General features: G+C 43.2%; 1 protein-coding gene across 3 annotated transcripts in view; it reads right to left on the reverse strand.

Moving 5' to 3' along the window:
- CD109 (CD109 molecule) overlaps positions 1–13967 on the reverse strand; it is a 158574-nt gene that overhangs the window by 95477 nt on the left and 49130 nt on the right. For 2 of the 3 annotated variants that reach the window (XM_059035938.2, XM_067011307.1), the window contains 2 exons: positions 8469–8497; positions 283–513 (listed from right to left, as the gene is read on the reverse strand). In XM_059035938.2, coding sequence (XP_058891921.1) covers positions 283–513; positions 8469–8497 — 260 coding nt within the window. The remainder of the gene's footprint in view (positions 1–282; positions 514–8468; positions 8498–13967) is intronic. The other variant, XM_067011308.1, reaches the window with a different exon arrangement.

Genomic DNA, 13967 nt, shown 5'->3' on the forward strand with positions numbered 1-13967 from the left:
CACCTTCTGTATCGAGGACACAGAAGTTTAATAAACGTTTGACAAATGAATTAATCAATGAAGAAGCCAGGACCGGAACCCAAGCAGGCTTGACTCTGGAGCGTGAGCGCTTAACCCAGTGCTGTACCATCCCCCTTCCTAGAGAAACCATCCCACTTTGGGAGGGAAGCTTAGCCGCGTGAATACTAAGACATCCCAGTACCAACAATGTGAGCAGAACTTCCAAGAGAGCTTCAGCGAGACGGCTTTGAACCCCCAGTTTTATTTCTGTCTGGCACTCACCTTAATTAGAATGTTTAAAGAGGTTTTGTAAGGCTTAAAGTCTGAGAAGAGTGTAACAACGCGAAACTTCACTTCTTGCTCTGGTTTATACAGGGGCTTGTCTGTTTGAATGAAAACAGTCATCCTCTTGGTCTCAAATGATAAGCGCGTACTATTCGAGAATAAAATCTCATCCTGGGCACGTCCAGTGACACGGAGCTCATAAATCTCATCACCACTGTTCAGAGGTAGCTGGGGGAAAAAAAGACATCAGATGTATCAAGGTCTCATTGTTTTACCTCAAAAGGGTTTTTAACTGTAAGTGAGAATTGAAATCTTAAATACATAGTATCATCAAAAGTAATCGCGATGTTGAAAACTGCGTCCCTCCTAACCACCAAAATGAAACAATGTGTTTCCTCTCTTTCGACATCCTGGAGTTTGCTCTCCCGTTAAACCACCGGGTTCCTGGACTGCAGGAACCACGTCCCACCGCTCTGTCAGCAGTCACCTTGTCACTTCCTATCCCAAGTACAAACTTTTCCGCACTTACAGCCACTGCGGGTCACGATACCCTTCTCCTCCGTGCCTCGCCCTGTCTGAGGCAGCCCACGGGTGAAAGGCACATTTGCAAAGGCTTTGTTTTCTTGCCATACTCTCTCCAGGACCTCTCACCTGCTCTAGGAGGCACTCTCTTCCTGTATCTTGTGCATCGTGTCACAGTCCTGGTAAGTTTGATGGCGCCATTATTTTACTGTTTCTATCACTAGTGGAAATCCTACCTTCTAGCATGAACAGACCAGAAGCCACACTCAGCCTACGCACATCGTGTCATTCTACCTCACAGCAATCCTTCCGGTGGGTGCTCTAACTAATACCAGTTTACAAGCCAGGAACCTGGGGCTTGGAAGAGGAAAGGAAGTTGCCCCAGGTCACTGGCTGCGATTCAAACCCGGGATGAACTATACTACTCTAACAAGAGCCTTCACGTGGTGGCTTTAAAATATGTCCAGGGCTTCCCTGGTGGCGCAGTGGTTGAGAATCCGCCTGCCGATGCAGGGGACACGGGTTCGTGCCCCGGTCCGGGAAGATCCCACGTGCCGCGGAGCGGCTGGGCCCGTGAGCCATGGCTGCTGAGCCTGGGCGTCCGGAGCCCGTGCTCCGCAACGGGAGAGGCCACAGCGGTGAGAGGCCCGCGGACCGCAAAAAAAATAAATAAATAAAAAATAAATAAATAAAAAAATAAAATAAAATATGTCCAAAATTTCTCTGACAACAGTGAGAGGCCCGCGTACCGCAAAAAAAAAAAAAAAAAAAAAAAAAAAATCAGAGCCCCACTCCTGGGCATATACCCAGAGAAAACCATGATTCACAAAGACACACGCACCCCAGTGTTCATTGCAGCACTATTTACAATAGCCAGGTCAGAGAGGCAACCTAAATGCCCATCAACAGACGAATGGATAAAGAAGATGTGGCACGTATATACAATGGAATATTATTCAGCCATAAAAAGTAACAAAATTGGGTCATTTGTAGAGATGTGCATGGACCTAGAGACTGTCATAAAGAGTGAAGTAAGTCAGAAAGAGAAAAACAAATATCGTATATTAACACATACATGTGGAATCTGAAAATCTGTGTGGTATAGACGATCTTATTTACAAAGCAGAAATAGAGACAGATGTAGAGAACAAATGTATGGATACCAAGGGGGAAAGGGGGGTGGTGGGAGGAATTGGGAGATGGGGAGGGACATATACACACTATTGATACTATGTATAAAATAGATAACCAAGGAGAACCTACTGTGTAGCACAGGGAACTAACTCTACTCAGTGCTCTGTGGTGACCTAAATGGGAAGGAAATCTAAAAAAGAGGATATATGTATACGTACAGCTGATTCACTTTGCTGTACAGTAGAAACTAACACAACATTGTAAAGCAACTATACTCCAATAAAAATTAATTTAAAAAAGAAAAAAAAAAAGGTAGAGCCTAATTTCCCAGTGACTTGCCTCTCGAGAGGAGAATGAGGCTGTGTCATTAACGGGATAGCTTCTGACTGGTTCTCTCTCTCTTGGATTCCTGGCTCTGGGGGAAGTCAGCTGCCACGTGATAGGAACACTCAGGAGGCCTGTGAGAGGCCCACGGGGGGAGGAGCAGAAGCCAGTAGCCACCACCCACCTGCCAGCCGCATGAAGAGCGACCTTACTGGGGCCCCCCCAGGCCTGTGAAGCCTTCAGATGACGGCAGCTCTGACATCGGCAGCTCAGAACTGCTCAACTACATGGCTCCCAAATTCCTGCCCCACAGAAACTGTGGGAAATAATAAAACTTTATGGTTGTTTCACACCAGAGTTTGGGGATAACAGGTTACACAACAATCGATAACTAGCACACCTGAGTTTCAGTTCATTTTCGTATTCATAAACGTGAGATTCTGAAACTGATGTTCTGCCTCTTTTTTGCAAATAGGAGTTGTCCACAGAGAGCTCCAAGGAGATTTTCCAGAAATAGCAGCCACCAGGGCTTCCCTGGTGGCGCAGTGGTTGAGAATCCGCCTGCCGATGCAGGAGACACGGGTTCGTGCCCTGGTCCGGGAAGATCCCACGTGCCGCGGAGCAACTAAGCCCGTGAGCCATGGCCGCTAGGCCTGTGCGTCCGGAGCCTGTGCTCCGCAACGGGAGAGGCCACAACAGTGAGAGGCCCGCGTCCGGCAAAAAAAAAAAAAAAAAAAAAAAGAAATAGCAGCCACCAAAAAGCCAGCAATATGGATAAGAATATGAAGGAAACATAACAAATCACCAATACAGTGGTCAGCAGGAAATAGGGAGAAAAGTACTGGTGTTTGCAATTTACTTGGAAATGCATTTTAAAAATAAGATCAATTAATGGACGGAGAGATGAGTAGATGCATAAATATGTGATTGAGCAAGTACGGTGAAATGTTAACAGTAGATTCTAAGTGGTGGTTATAAGAGTGTTCCCTATGAAACTCTTTCAGGTTTTTTGGATATTTGATACTTTCATAATAAACTGTTAGGAGAAACAATCAGTAATATCACCTTCAAATGACCTCTAGTACTGATTTTTGCTTTCCTTTAATAAATAAACATTCACTGAGCACCTTCGAGCTCCAGGTTGTTCTAGGTGCTTGGGATTCAACGTGAACCAAAGATGTGCACCCTAGAGGGCTGAGAATCTAGCCTGGAACTTGCATCCTTATATTCTGTTCTCTCAAACGATGCTTCAGTCCTCAGATTCTTTTAAACAGAGTCCTTAATACCGTAAGCAGGAAAATATGTATGCCAGGAACCAGTATACCATTTGCTTGTATACAGCACAGATGTATAACTAGTTCATGCTTAAAAAATGTATTAGATGGGGCTTCCCTGGTGGCGCAGTGGTTGAGAGTCCGCCTGCGGATGCAGGGGACACGGGTTCGTGTCCCGGTCCGGGAAGATCCCACATGCTGCAGAGCAGCTGGGCCCGTGAGCCATGGCCGCTGAGCCTGCGTATCCGGAGCCTGTGCTCCGCAAAGGGAGAGACCACGACAGTGAGAGGCCCTCATACCACCAAAAAAAAAAAAAAAAATATATATATATATATATATATATATATATATATATATATATTAGATGGAATTTCTCTCTGATTTGGATACAGTTTGATCATTTTTAGTGGCACAGAGGCCCCAGAACGGAGAGTAGATTGAAGACTGACGTCAAATTAATGATGCAGAGGTCTGAAACTAAAGAGACCTACTAACCACGAGGAGGTCAAAGAGTTAGAAAATTAGAATTAACACAGAAGTGTCCAAAACATTTTCCTCTGTCCCCTACTCCATCCTCCTTCAGGGAGTTGACACAAGAGGAGATAGTACGGACCACTTTTCTGTTCCTTTCAGTGACCCTAATTCTCTTTTTCAACACTCCCCTGTTAGAAACCCCACCTCTCCCTATGCAAAATTTAGGTGATCTGGGATCTTGAAAGCTTCGGTGCTAATCCTAGAGCTGGAAAGTCTAGGATGACAGTGCAGAGTTGTCAGAGTGGACCTGGTGTGCGCCTATGAACGACGAGGCGTCACCGCACGGCTTAGGGCGTCACCATGGGCTCTGGCTGTCAGTAGAGACCTTGGTCATCCATTGGTAACAGTAGAGGGACATAATGAGAAGGAGACTGGAGAAAATACTGGGGATGTTAAGCAATCTTTCTGAAAGATTCTCTCTGGGCCAGGCCTGCAGTGGGCTGTAGCCTGCTTCCCACAGTGGACGGGACCCAGAAGGTAATATAAGCTCCTGAATCTCTGCTGGTAAATTGCTTCCCACCTTCCTGGGGGACACAATTACCAAAAAGGATTCCCAGAATTGGTAATAAAGGGGTTCCTTCACAAGAGACTTCCTTATCTCTTACACAAGAACCAACTATTTACCCACAGAGATTTTGGATCCTATGTGTTGAACTGAGGTCACAGGGCTGGGAAAAGATGTAGTTCCCATATACAGACACTGTCTGGCAGCAGAATAACAGTCTGGGGGTATACAATACCCAGGGCTTAGATCAACAAAATATCGTCGAGCATCTGAGTTGAGCATGGTTGATTCTCAGTTATGCTAAGTCTATTTTGTGTATACATAAACGCAAACTCTCCAGGTAGATGATAGAGGCATGCTCAAAAAGGTTCTTGATAGACAATAAATGGATTCCTTATTCTAATCTGGGCCATCTAAAACCATGTTCTCTGAAAGATCAACTGTCTTAAGGAAACAAACAACACAATAGTATTTATCCTACTTTATTTCACTAATAACTCCAGTTACCAAAAGTAATGGTAATGTCAAATAACTTTCAAAATAAAACTGAGAAATTTAAGATGATAGTTTCTATTTTAAAATATATTAGTAATTAAACTTCAAAAGCATTCTAATTTTATTAGGAGGTTTGGATTAACATATATACACTACTATACATAAAATGGATAATCAACAAGGACCTACTGTATAGGACAGGAAACTCTACTCAATATCCTGTAATAACCTATATGGGAAAAGAATCTAAAAAAGAATAGATATATGTATATGTATAACTGATTCACTTTGCTGTACACCTAAAACTAACACAGCATTGTAAATCAACTATATTCCAATATAAAATTTAAAAAAATGTTTTAGGCATGCTAATTTTAAAAACCACTCCCTCGTTTTAAGTTGGATTTATTTACAAAGAGAATAAAAAGAAACTTTTTCTAGCACATTTTGTACAAACAACAATCTTTATGTTAAGCGTAAATTCTGTTTTTTATTTACTTCTTATTGAAAGCTGATTTTACTGTATCAAAAACAGAAACAACGAGCTAGTCAGATATTAAAAACACATTTGTTTTAATGCTGCCAATATATTCATATTTTATAGCAAAACTTCATGAGGACCTTAAAAAATAATTTAAAATATTACATCTACAAGCATCAGAACACAAGAGCACTTGGAAAGATGGGTCTATTTTAATTGAACACTCATAAAAATGCAGAACCTTCTATTTTTGCCAAGAGTTATCAAATATTCCCAGACACTTTATGACTAAGCCTTTAAATTTTTGTTTTACTAAAAAGGGATCTAGTCCTAAATATAACTCTTGGTAAATCTTTCAATAAATAATTGCTATATCTACATACAATAGAAATGGCATAATATTAAAGACAAATACAGGATGTTGGGATTAGTATTTCACATGGTTAAGGCTTTTAGACTAATAGTAGCCAAATTTGTAGCTAACTGGGACAAGTACAGCTTATAGGCACATTACTGGAATCAGCCCGAGTGCCCTCGTCCGCCCACATGCCTTCTCCTTCCAGACTTGCTACACTCTGGGCCATGCCACTGCAGACGTCTTTGAGGAAAACAGTTATTATGTGTTGAGCTGTGATTCCTGAACTGAAATCTCAACACCTTCTGCTATCAGACAATTATATTACACAGGATTTCTTTTAATCTTCTCACTGTAATACTTTTTCAACAGAGTTATGGACACAGACACCAGGGAGCCAGCACCAAATGTCTGAGGTCACATTAATGCAGCCTAATGTCTTATCGTCACTAAGATTGGGTTTTTTTCCCCACGTCTGACTGCTTAGGCCTTCCCTCCCCCCAACCCCACTTTCTACTATTACAACAGTATATTTGTTAGTAAGGTAAGTACAAACATAATAATAAGTAAGAAACAGGGACTTCCCTGGTGGTCCAGTGGCTAAGACTCCGCGCTCCCAATGCAAGGGGACCGGGTTTGATCCCTGGTCATGGAACTAGATCCCACATGCCACAACTAAAGATCCCACACGCCACAATTAAAGATCCCACATGCTGCAACTAAAAGATCCCACCCTGGGATTTCCCTGGTGGTCCAGTGGTAAAGAATCCGCCTTCCAATGCAGGGGATGCAGGTTCAATCCTGGACAGGTATCCCACAAGCCACGGGGCAACTAAGCCCGGGTGCCACAACTAGAGAGAGAAAACCCACATGCCACAACTAGAGAAAAGCCCGTGCGCTGCAACAAAAGATTCTGCACGCCACAACGAAGATCCCGCGTGCCGCAACTAAGACCCAATGCAGCCGAAAATTTTTTAAAGATTAAATAAATAAATAAAATAAATATCAAAAAATAAATAAAAAGACACTGGAAGAACACAGTTAATTTTTTTTAATAAAAAATAAATAGGGCTTCCCTGGTGGCGCAGTGGTTGAGAGTTCGCCTGCCGATGCAGGGGACGTGGGTTCGTGCCCCAGTCCGGGAAGATCCCACTTGCCGCGGAGCGGCTGGGCCTGTGAGCCATGGCCGCTGAGCCTGTGCATCAGAAGCCTGTGCTCCGCAACGGGAGAGGCCACAGCAGTGAGAGGCCCGCGTACCGCAAAAAATAATAATAATAAATAAAAGGTCCCGCACGCCGCAGCTAGGACCTGACGCAGCCAAGTAAATAAATCAATATTTTTTTAAAAATAGGTAAGAAACATAATAGCTATGGAATATAAGTAATTTTTATAAAGGACAGTTTGGGAGCACTATATTCTCTAAGAACCCCCAAATGAATGTGGTTTCTGAATGTGCTTGCTAAGTAACCTTCAAGAGTTAACGGGGAACCTGGCTCATCGGGAAACGTCAACCTTACATAAGCGTGTAACCTGTCAGGGTCAAAGTCATCAGTCATCTATAGTCCCAGAAGAGTACACCAAATTGTCCTCTTGGTGGATGCTATGTTCTATTCAACTGTATATTAAATGTGTGAAGTTCCGAAACAGAACAGTAATAAACGCACAAACTTCCAAATTAAAGCTGTGAGAAGCAGGTCTAGTTCACAAACAGTATTTAAATAAACAGGTTTTATGACTCTCTCAACAAAATAATAACCCTTTCCACTTCTGTAGCAGATGCTACAGCATGTTCACATCTCGTTTCACCTCCAAAGTAACCCCTATAAAGTAGACTAGACCCTTATCCCCTCCGCCAGGACCGGGACCCTGGTGAGGCGAGCCAGGCACTTGCCTCAAGTGCAAAATTTAAGAGCGTGCCAAAAAAACTCAGTAATCAACAGTTACAATTTTTTAATACTTTAAATAGTTTTAAATAGCAAAAGTGATGCAAAAATTAAATTATGAAACAAAAAAATCAAAATTTTAAACAAAGACAGGGTCAGTATCAATTACTGTTGTTTTATTTTGCCTCAGGGTACAGTTCGGCTCAGTGAAGCACTGCCCTTTTCCAGGACAAAGAAACTGGGACAGAGCATTAGGTACACACCCAAGACTGTAAGGGTTGGACCAAACCCGCCCAGGTACCTATGTTCATAGTCCAGGGCTTCCCTGGTGGCGCAGTGGTTGAGAGTCCGCCTGCCGATGCAGGGGACGCGGGTTTGTGCCCCGGTCCGGTGAGAGGCCCGCGTACCGCCAAAAAAAAAAAAAAGTCCAGGCCAGTCCCCCTCAGTGAAGTTCTCCATTTTATGAGAGGAAATTCTCCACTGTGAGTTTGAAGAGACTAATAATATCCAAATCTCCCTGAAGTCATATTATTCTTAAACCATCTGAAGGTGGAACTGAACTCAGTCAAACTCACAAGGAAAGTAAATTAATATAAAAGCCAATAAAATACTAATTCATTTATTTCACTGACGCAACATATATGTCTGAAACCAAATTTTTTCAATAAATACTTACTGATGGAAGAGTAAGTGTCTTGAAAGAGCCTAAAAGGAAAACAGGGAAGAAAACGGTCATAATTTAAATATACTGATATAATACAAAACTTGTAAGACTCTCTTAATACTCTTTCAGATGTAGAGGGAATCCAACTTACAGAATCACAAACTTATTTAGCCAAACCAAAACAATTTTATTAAATCCCAGAACACCTGAGAGATTACCACATATCCTTGTGCCAAAGAATTAAGACTTCAAAGGCTATCAGTGGGTAAACCTCTCCCCCAAAATTAGTTACATTCTGCTTTTCCTTCCCATTTGTATGTTGCTGCAGCTCTTGTTGCTTTTTTAAGGCTGTACACGTTTGAGGGACACTTCATACAGTGTACAGAGGGAAGCTGAGATTCATTTCTAATGTTCATTTCTCATACACTCATGGTAAAGGGAAAAAAGGAAGGCATTAGTCACTTCAGGGGTGAGCTGGGACTCATAACTGACCATTAGCATTAAAATGATGCAGACTTTTTTCATGTAAGTTCCTAAACAAAGACTGCTAATTTAACTCATGCCAATTTCTCATCAAATCTATTTATTGCAAGGGAAAAAAATGTGTCAAGTTAAAAATAAGAGTACTATTCAAAGTCCCCATTTAAGAAACATGAATTCAGAGGTGGTGACAGGCCCTCAGTTCCGTCATTCATTTAAGAAACACTTATAAGGGTACCACAGTGAATGAGACAGACATGGCCCCTCTCCCCCTGGAGGCCACATGTGCCCACCCCATGGGAACAGACAGGTCCAGTATGGAGCGGGGGTTAAGCAGGCGGCCTCTGAAATCAGACCACACAGGTTCTATCCCAAATCAGCCACATACTAGTCCTGTCCTTGAACCTGTTACCTGATTCTCCAGATTCAATTTTTTCATCCACAAAATGAAGACCATCCCACACGGTGGCTGTAAGGAATAAGTATGCCAATCCCTGTAAAGGGTACAGGACAGTGGCTGGCATGTCGGAAACACTTGATAAATATGTCACTACTCTGCCAGAAAGCTTGAAGAGTCACCCACTGGCATGTCAGTGTGCCTCTACGGCAGTGGGCTTCAGATGTTTATGATCTGAAGCATAAACAGTGTTTATGGAGCACTCAGTCAATACAAATATTTGCTGCACGTTACCATGTCAAGTTGAATTTTTTTTTTTTTTTTTTTTTTTTTTTTTTTTTTGCGGTACGCGGGCCTCTCACTGTTGTGGCCTCTCCCGTTGCGGAGCACAGGCTCCGGACGCGCAGGCTCGGTGGCCACGGCTCACGGGCCCAGCCGCTCCGCGGCATGTGGGATCCTCCCGGACCAGGGCTCGAACCCGCGTCCCCTGCATCGGCAGGTGGACTCTCAACCACTGTGCCACCAAGGAAGCCCTCAAGTTGGATTTATAAAGTTATATACATGCAGTTTCTCAACCAAAATATAAATATTAGAAAACCTGACTCTCTTAGTTTTTCTCAATAAAATAATGGAAATAAAAGTTAGTACATTTTCTACCCACCCCCTTATAATTGGTCTTGTGACTCCCAGATGTGTGCACCCCACTTTGACCACTGCCCCAATGGGCCTCGGTGAAATACAAGTATGTTCTCAGAAGCAGATAAGCAACTCATCAAAGTCGCTTATCACACAGCACAGATCAGTTCATCTAATAGCTATCACCATAGGAAGCAAGGAGCAGGACTCTTCAATAATTAGGACACCGGACAAAGAATGTCCTGAAGGGCTTCCCTGGTGGCCCAGTGGTTGAGAGTCCGCCTGCCGATGCAGGGGACGCGGGTTCGCGCCCCGGTCCGGGAGGATCCCACGTGCCGCCGAGTGGCTGGGCCCGTGAGCCACGGCCGCTGGGCCTGCGCGCCCGGAGCCTGTGCTCCGCAAAGGGAGAGGCCACAACAGTGAGAGATCCGTGTACCGCAAAAAAAAAAAAAAAAAAAAAAAAGTCTTGAGAAGGTGAAGGAGGAGGAACAATTGAACAGATATAGGTCCACACAGAACGGCAGCAATAGAGGGAGAGTGGAAGGCACTTCAGAGGGGCCACGGGAGGCGCCTAGAGGAAATGATGCAGAGTCTAGGGCTGTAGGATAAGGAAAAATGAGCCAGGTGCGAATGGAGGGGATCAGTTTCCAGGCAGAGCAGCAGCGAGTGCAAAGGCATGGAGTCTACTGAAGAGAAGGGCTGTGTGAGACAGGAGCAGAGGCAGGAGAGGCAGTAGAGATGAGGCTGGACCAGACCACAGAAGGCCTTTTAGACAGGCGAGCCCTCACCAGAAGGGTCTGGGTCTCAATGTTCTCCCTGCATTCTGATTGAGTATCTTTCCCGGATCTTTCCTGGTTTAGCAAAATATTAATATGAGATGGGTTTAACTTGCACAAGATTTAACTTTGAAGTTGTATAATCATGCTTTGAGAACATCTCCATGTGTGGGAAGAAACTTCTGTTCATTAAGTTCTTGCTTTTAATGGGAGAGACATATTCTCTACCGAACTGAAGGGAAATTGAGAAGCCCCATAAGTGCAGCAACTAAACTTAGGTGCAGCAACTAAACTTGATGAAACACTCAAAAGAACCATAAAGAGAGACAGCTAACAAGTTCTGTCTTGTAAAAATATTTGTTGAGAAGAGGCATAGCCAGACCCTGCAAAATATTTGGGCTGAAACACATAAACAGTTCAATATGGGAAAAAATTGAAATTGAGAATATCCTCCACACATCAGAATTTTCTCTGATTTTACCAGGTAGCTCAGCACGTGTGGAGAGAGTGTTTTCTCAACTAAAAATATTATGGTCACTGTATACCAACAATGAAGAAGTGGAACCTGAAGTTAAATTACAAGGTCCACTTACATTAGCACCCAAAAAAATGAAATAGGCACAAATCCAACAAAATGTGTACAAGATCTAGATGAGGAAAACTACAAAACTCTGATAAGTGAAATCAAAGAGCTAAATAAATGGAGAGATACTCAATGTTCATAAATAGAGAAACTTAGCTGTCAAGACATCAGTTCTTCGCAACTTGATCTTTAGATTCAATGCAATCCTAAATCCTAATCAAAATCCCAGCAAGTTATTTCATGGATGTCAACAAACTGATTCTAAAGTTTACCTGGAGAAGCAAAAGACCCATAATAGCTAATGTAATACTGGAGGAGAACAAAGTTGGAAGAATAATGCTACCTGACTTCGAGACTTACTATAAAGCTACAATAATCAAGACCATGTGATACTGGCAAAAGAATAGACAAATATATCAATGGAACAGAATAGGCAGCCGAGAAATAGACCCTATAAATACTGTCAACTGATCCTTGACAGGTAGAACATAGAGGATTTTAGGGCAGTGAAAATACTCTGTATGATATTATGATGATGGACACACGTCATTACACATTCATCAAAACCCACAGAATTCACCACACCAAGAGTGAACCCTTACATAAACTATGAACTTTGGGTGATTATGATGCATCATTGCAGGTTCATCCTTGGTAAAAAAAAAAAAAAAAAAGTGCCATTCTTGTGAGTGATGTTGATAACAGGGAAGGCTATCCATGCACGTGGACAGGGAAAATATGAGAAATCTGAGAAAAATATTTCTAATTATTTGAATGTTCAAGTTGAACACTATTATGATAATGGTCAGATAACCTGAACATTCAAATAAACAATGGATTATAACCTACTGAATAAAATAAGAGTATGAGTTTGTGCTGATATATAATTTAATAGATGACTAAATGAAGCAGAAGAAAAAGGGGTGTTTTTTTTACAATTTTTAATTTATTTTATTGAAGTATAGTTGATTTACAATGTTGTGTTAGTTTCTGCTGTCTAGCAAACAGATTCATTTCCGCATATATATTTTTTTCAGAAAAAGTTATTCTTTACCATAGAATTCCCATAAATAAATGTATAAGGAATCATGGAATTCGAAAATTTCACAATAGTGGTAATAACTGATTCAAGCGAATAATCATCAAACTGGTGTGTACAAGTGGAGCGAGTGAGACTCGTAAGAAATAATAAACCTCTGCTGTTTGAAGCTACTAAGTGTTGGAAGTTTCACTCACAGCAAAAAGATGACTGGAACACGTTTGAAATGAAAAAGATTAACTAGCAATATTAAGTATTATTATCCTTATTTTACAAATGAAAACCTGAGTCACAGAGATATTAAGTGACTCCCCCAGGGTCACACAGGAAAGAAGTAACGGAGCTAAGATTCTAAGCCACTGCTTCTCAGCAGAAGAGCGGCGGCTGTACTCTTGCTCTTGCCTTCTACCCACCTTTGATTATTACAAAAGTTGCACAGCCTGTGTAACCTCTTTGTGTACGCTGACGCCCTTACTGCCTCAGTCACACAGGTTCAAAATCGCAATCCTCTTGGACCACCGGCCCTCCTCAGCTATGTTAGCCATCACCAGAACCTAGATCCTTCTTCCACAGCGTTTCTCCCAGCCCTCAGTTACACCACAGACGCTGCAAGGGTGGAGCTAATTGAAACAATTCGTGTTATACGAGAACTTCCGGAAAGGATATAAAAACTAGAAAATTTCTTAACTCTTTCTATCAGTTCTTCACACTACACCGTTTTCATACGTTTGCAGCTCATTTCAAGATCGGAAAAAGCCATCTTCAAAGGAAACAAGAACCACACGTGTGTAAGGTCGGGTTCCCTGGGGAGCAGACGCTGACACGGTGATCCAAGCGCAGGGCGGGCGCCTGGGACCCGCACCTGGAGAAGGGGAGGTATGCAGAGGCCGGACTGCGGGGGAGGAGGGGAAGAGCCTCAAGACAGGCTCCAGCCGCGTCCACGCTGCCCTCAGAAGCAGAGCTGACCCCCAGAGCTGAGTTGGGGGGAGAGGCTGGACCTCCACCCAAGGAAGAGTTCCCCTGGGGCAGGGCGAGTCTCCCCAGCGGGGCAGCCCCCAGGAAGCTGGCTTGCAGGGCGGTGGGCTGCGACATTCCCAGCGGCTTCAGGGAATCCGTCTTCATCCCCGACGGGCTGGTTCCGGGTGGTACAGCGTGGTACCCACCACAATGTCCCACAGTGGAATAAAATCAGAAACACTCAACTGCAGGGAGCTGGGCCCCAGCAAAACAGCGCCCTTGATTATTAAGAGTCACTGATTTTTCGTGACTTTAGGATAAACCATCGGGCTTGACTGTTTCGTCAGCCCGGTGGCTGGAGGAAACAATGTGCTTCCTTTGGGCTTGACACGCTGGCTCCCTCCCATCACCGGCAATCTCACAAAGACTAAAGACTGCGCGTGTGTGTGCGTGTCTGCGTGTGCGTGTGTCTCTGTGTGTGTGTGTCTGTGTGTGTGTGTCTGTGTGTGTGTTGGGAAGGGGGCGTGATTTATTTTTATCTAAGTGACACCAAGCAAGGAGAAAGTAAAAAACAGCTTCAAGTCTACGATCCAAATAAACCTAGTAGGTTCATCGACTGGAGGGCGAGCATTTCAGCGATTCA

This window comes from Kogia breviceps, chromosome 13, assembly GCF_026419965.1.
Source record: "Kogia breviceps isolate mKogBre1 chromosome 13, mKogBre1 haplotype 1, whole genome shotgun sequence".
Taxonomy (NCBI): domain Eukaryota; kingdom Metazoa; phylum Chordata; class Mammalia; order Artiodactyla; family Physeteridae; genus Kogia; species Kogia breviceps.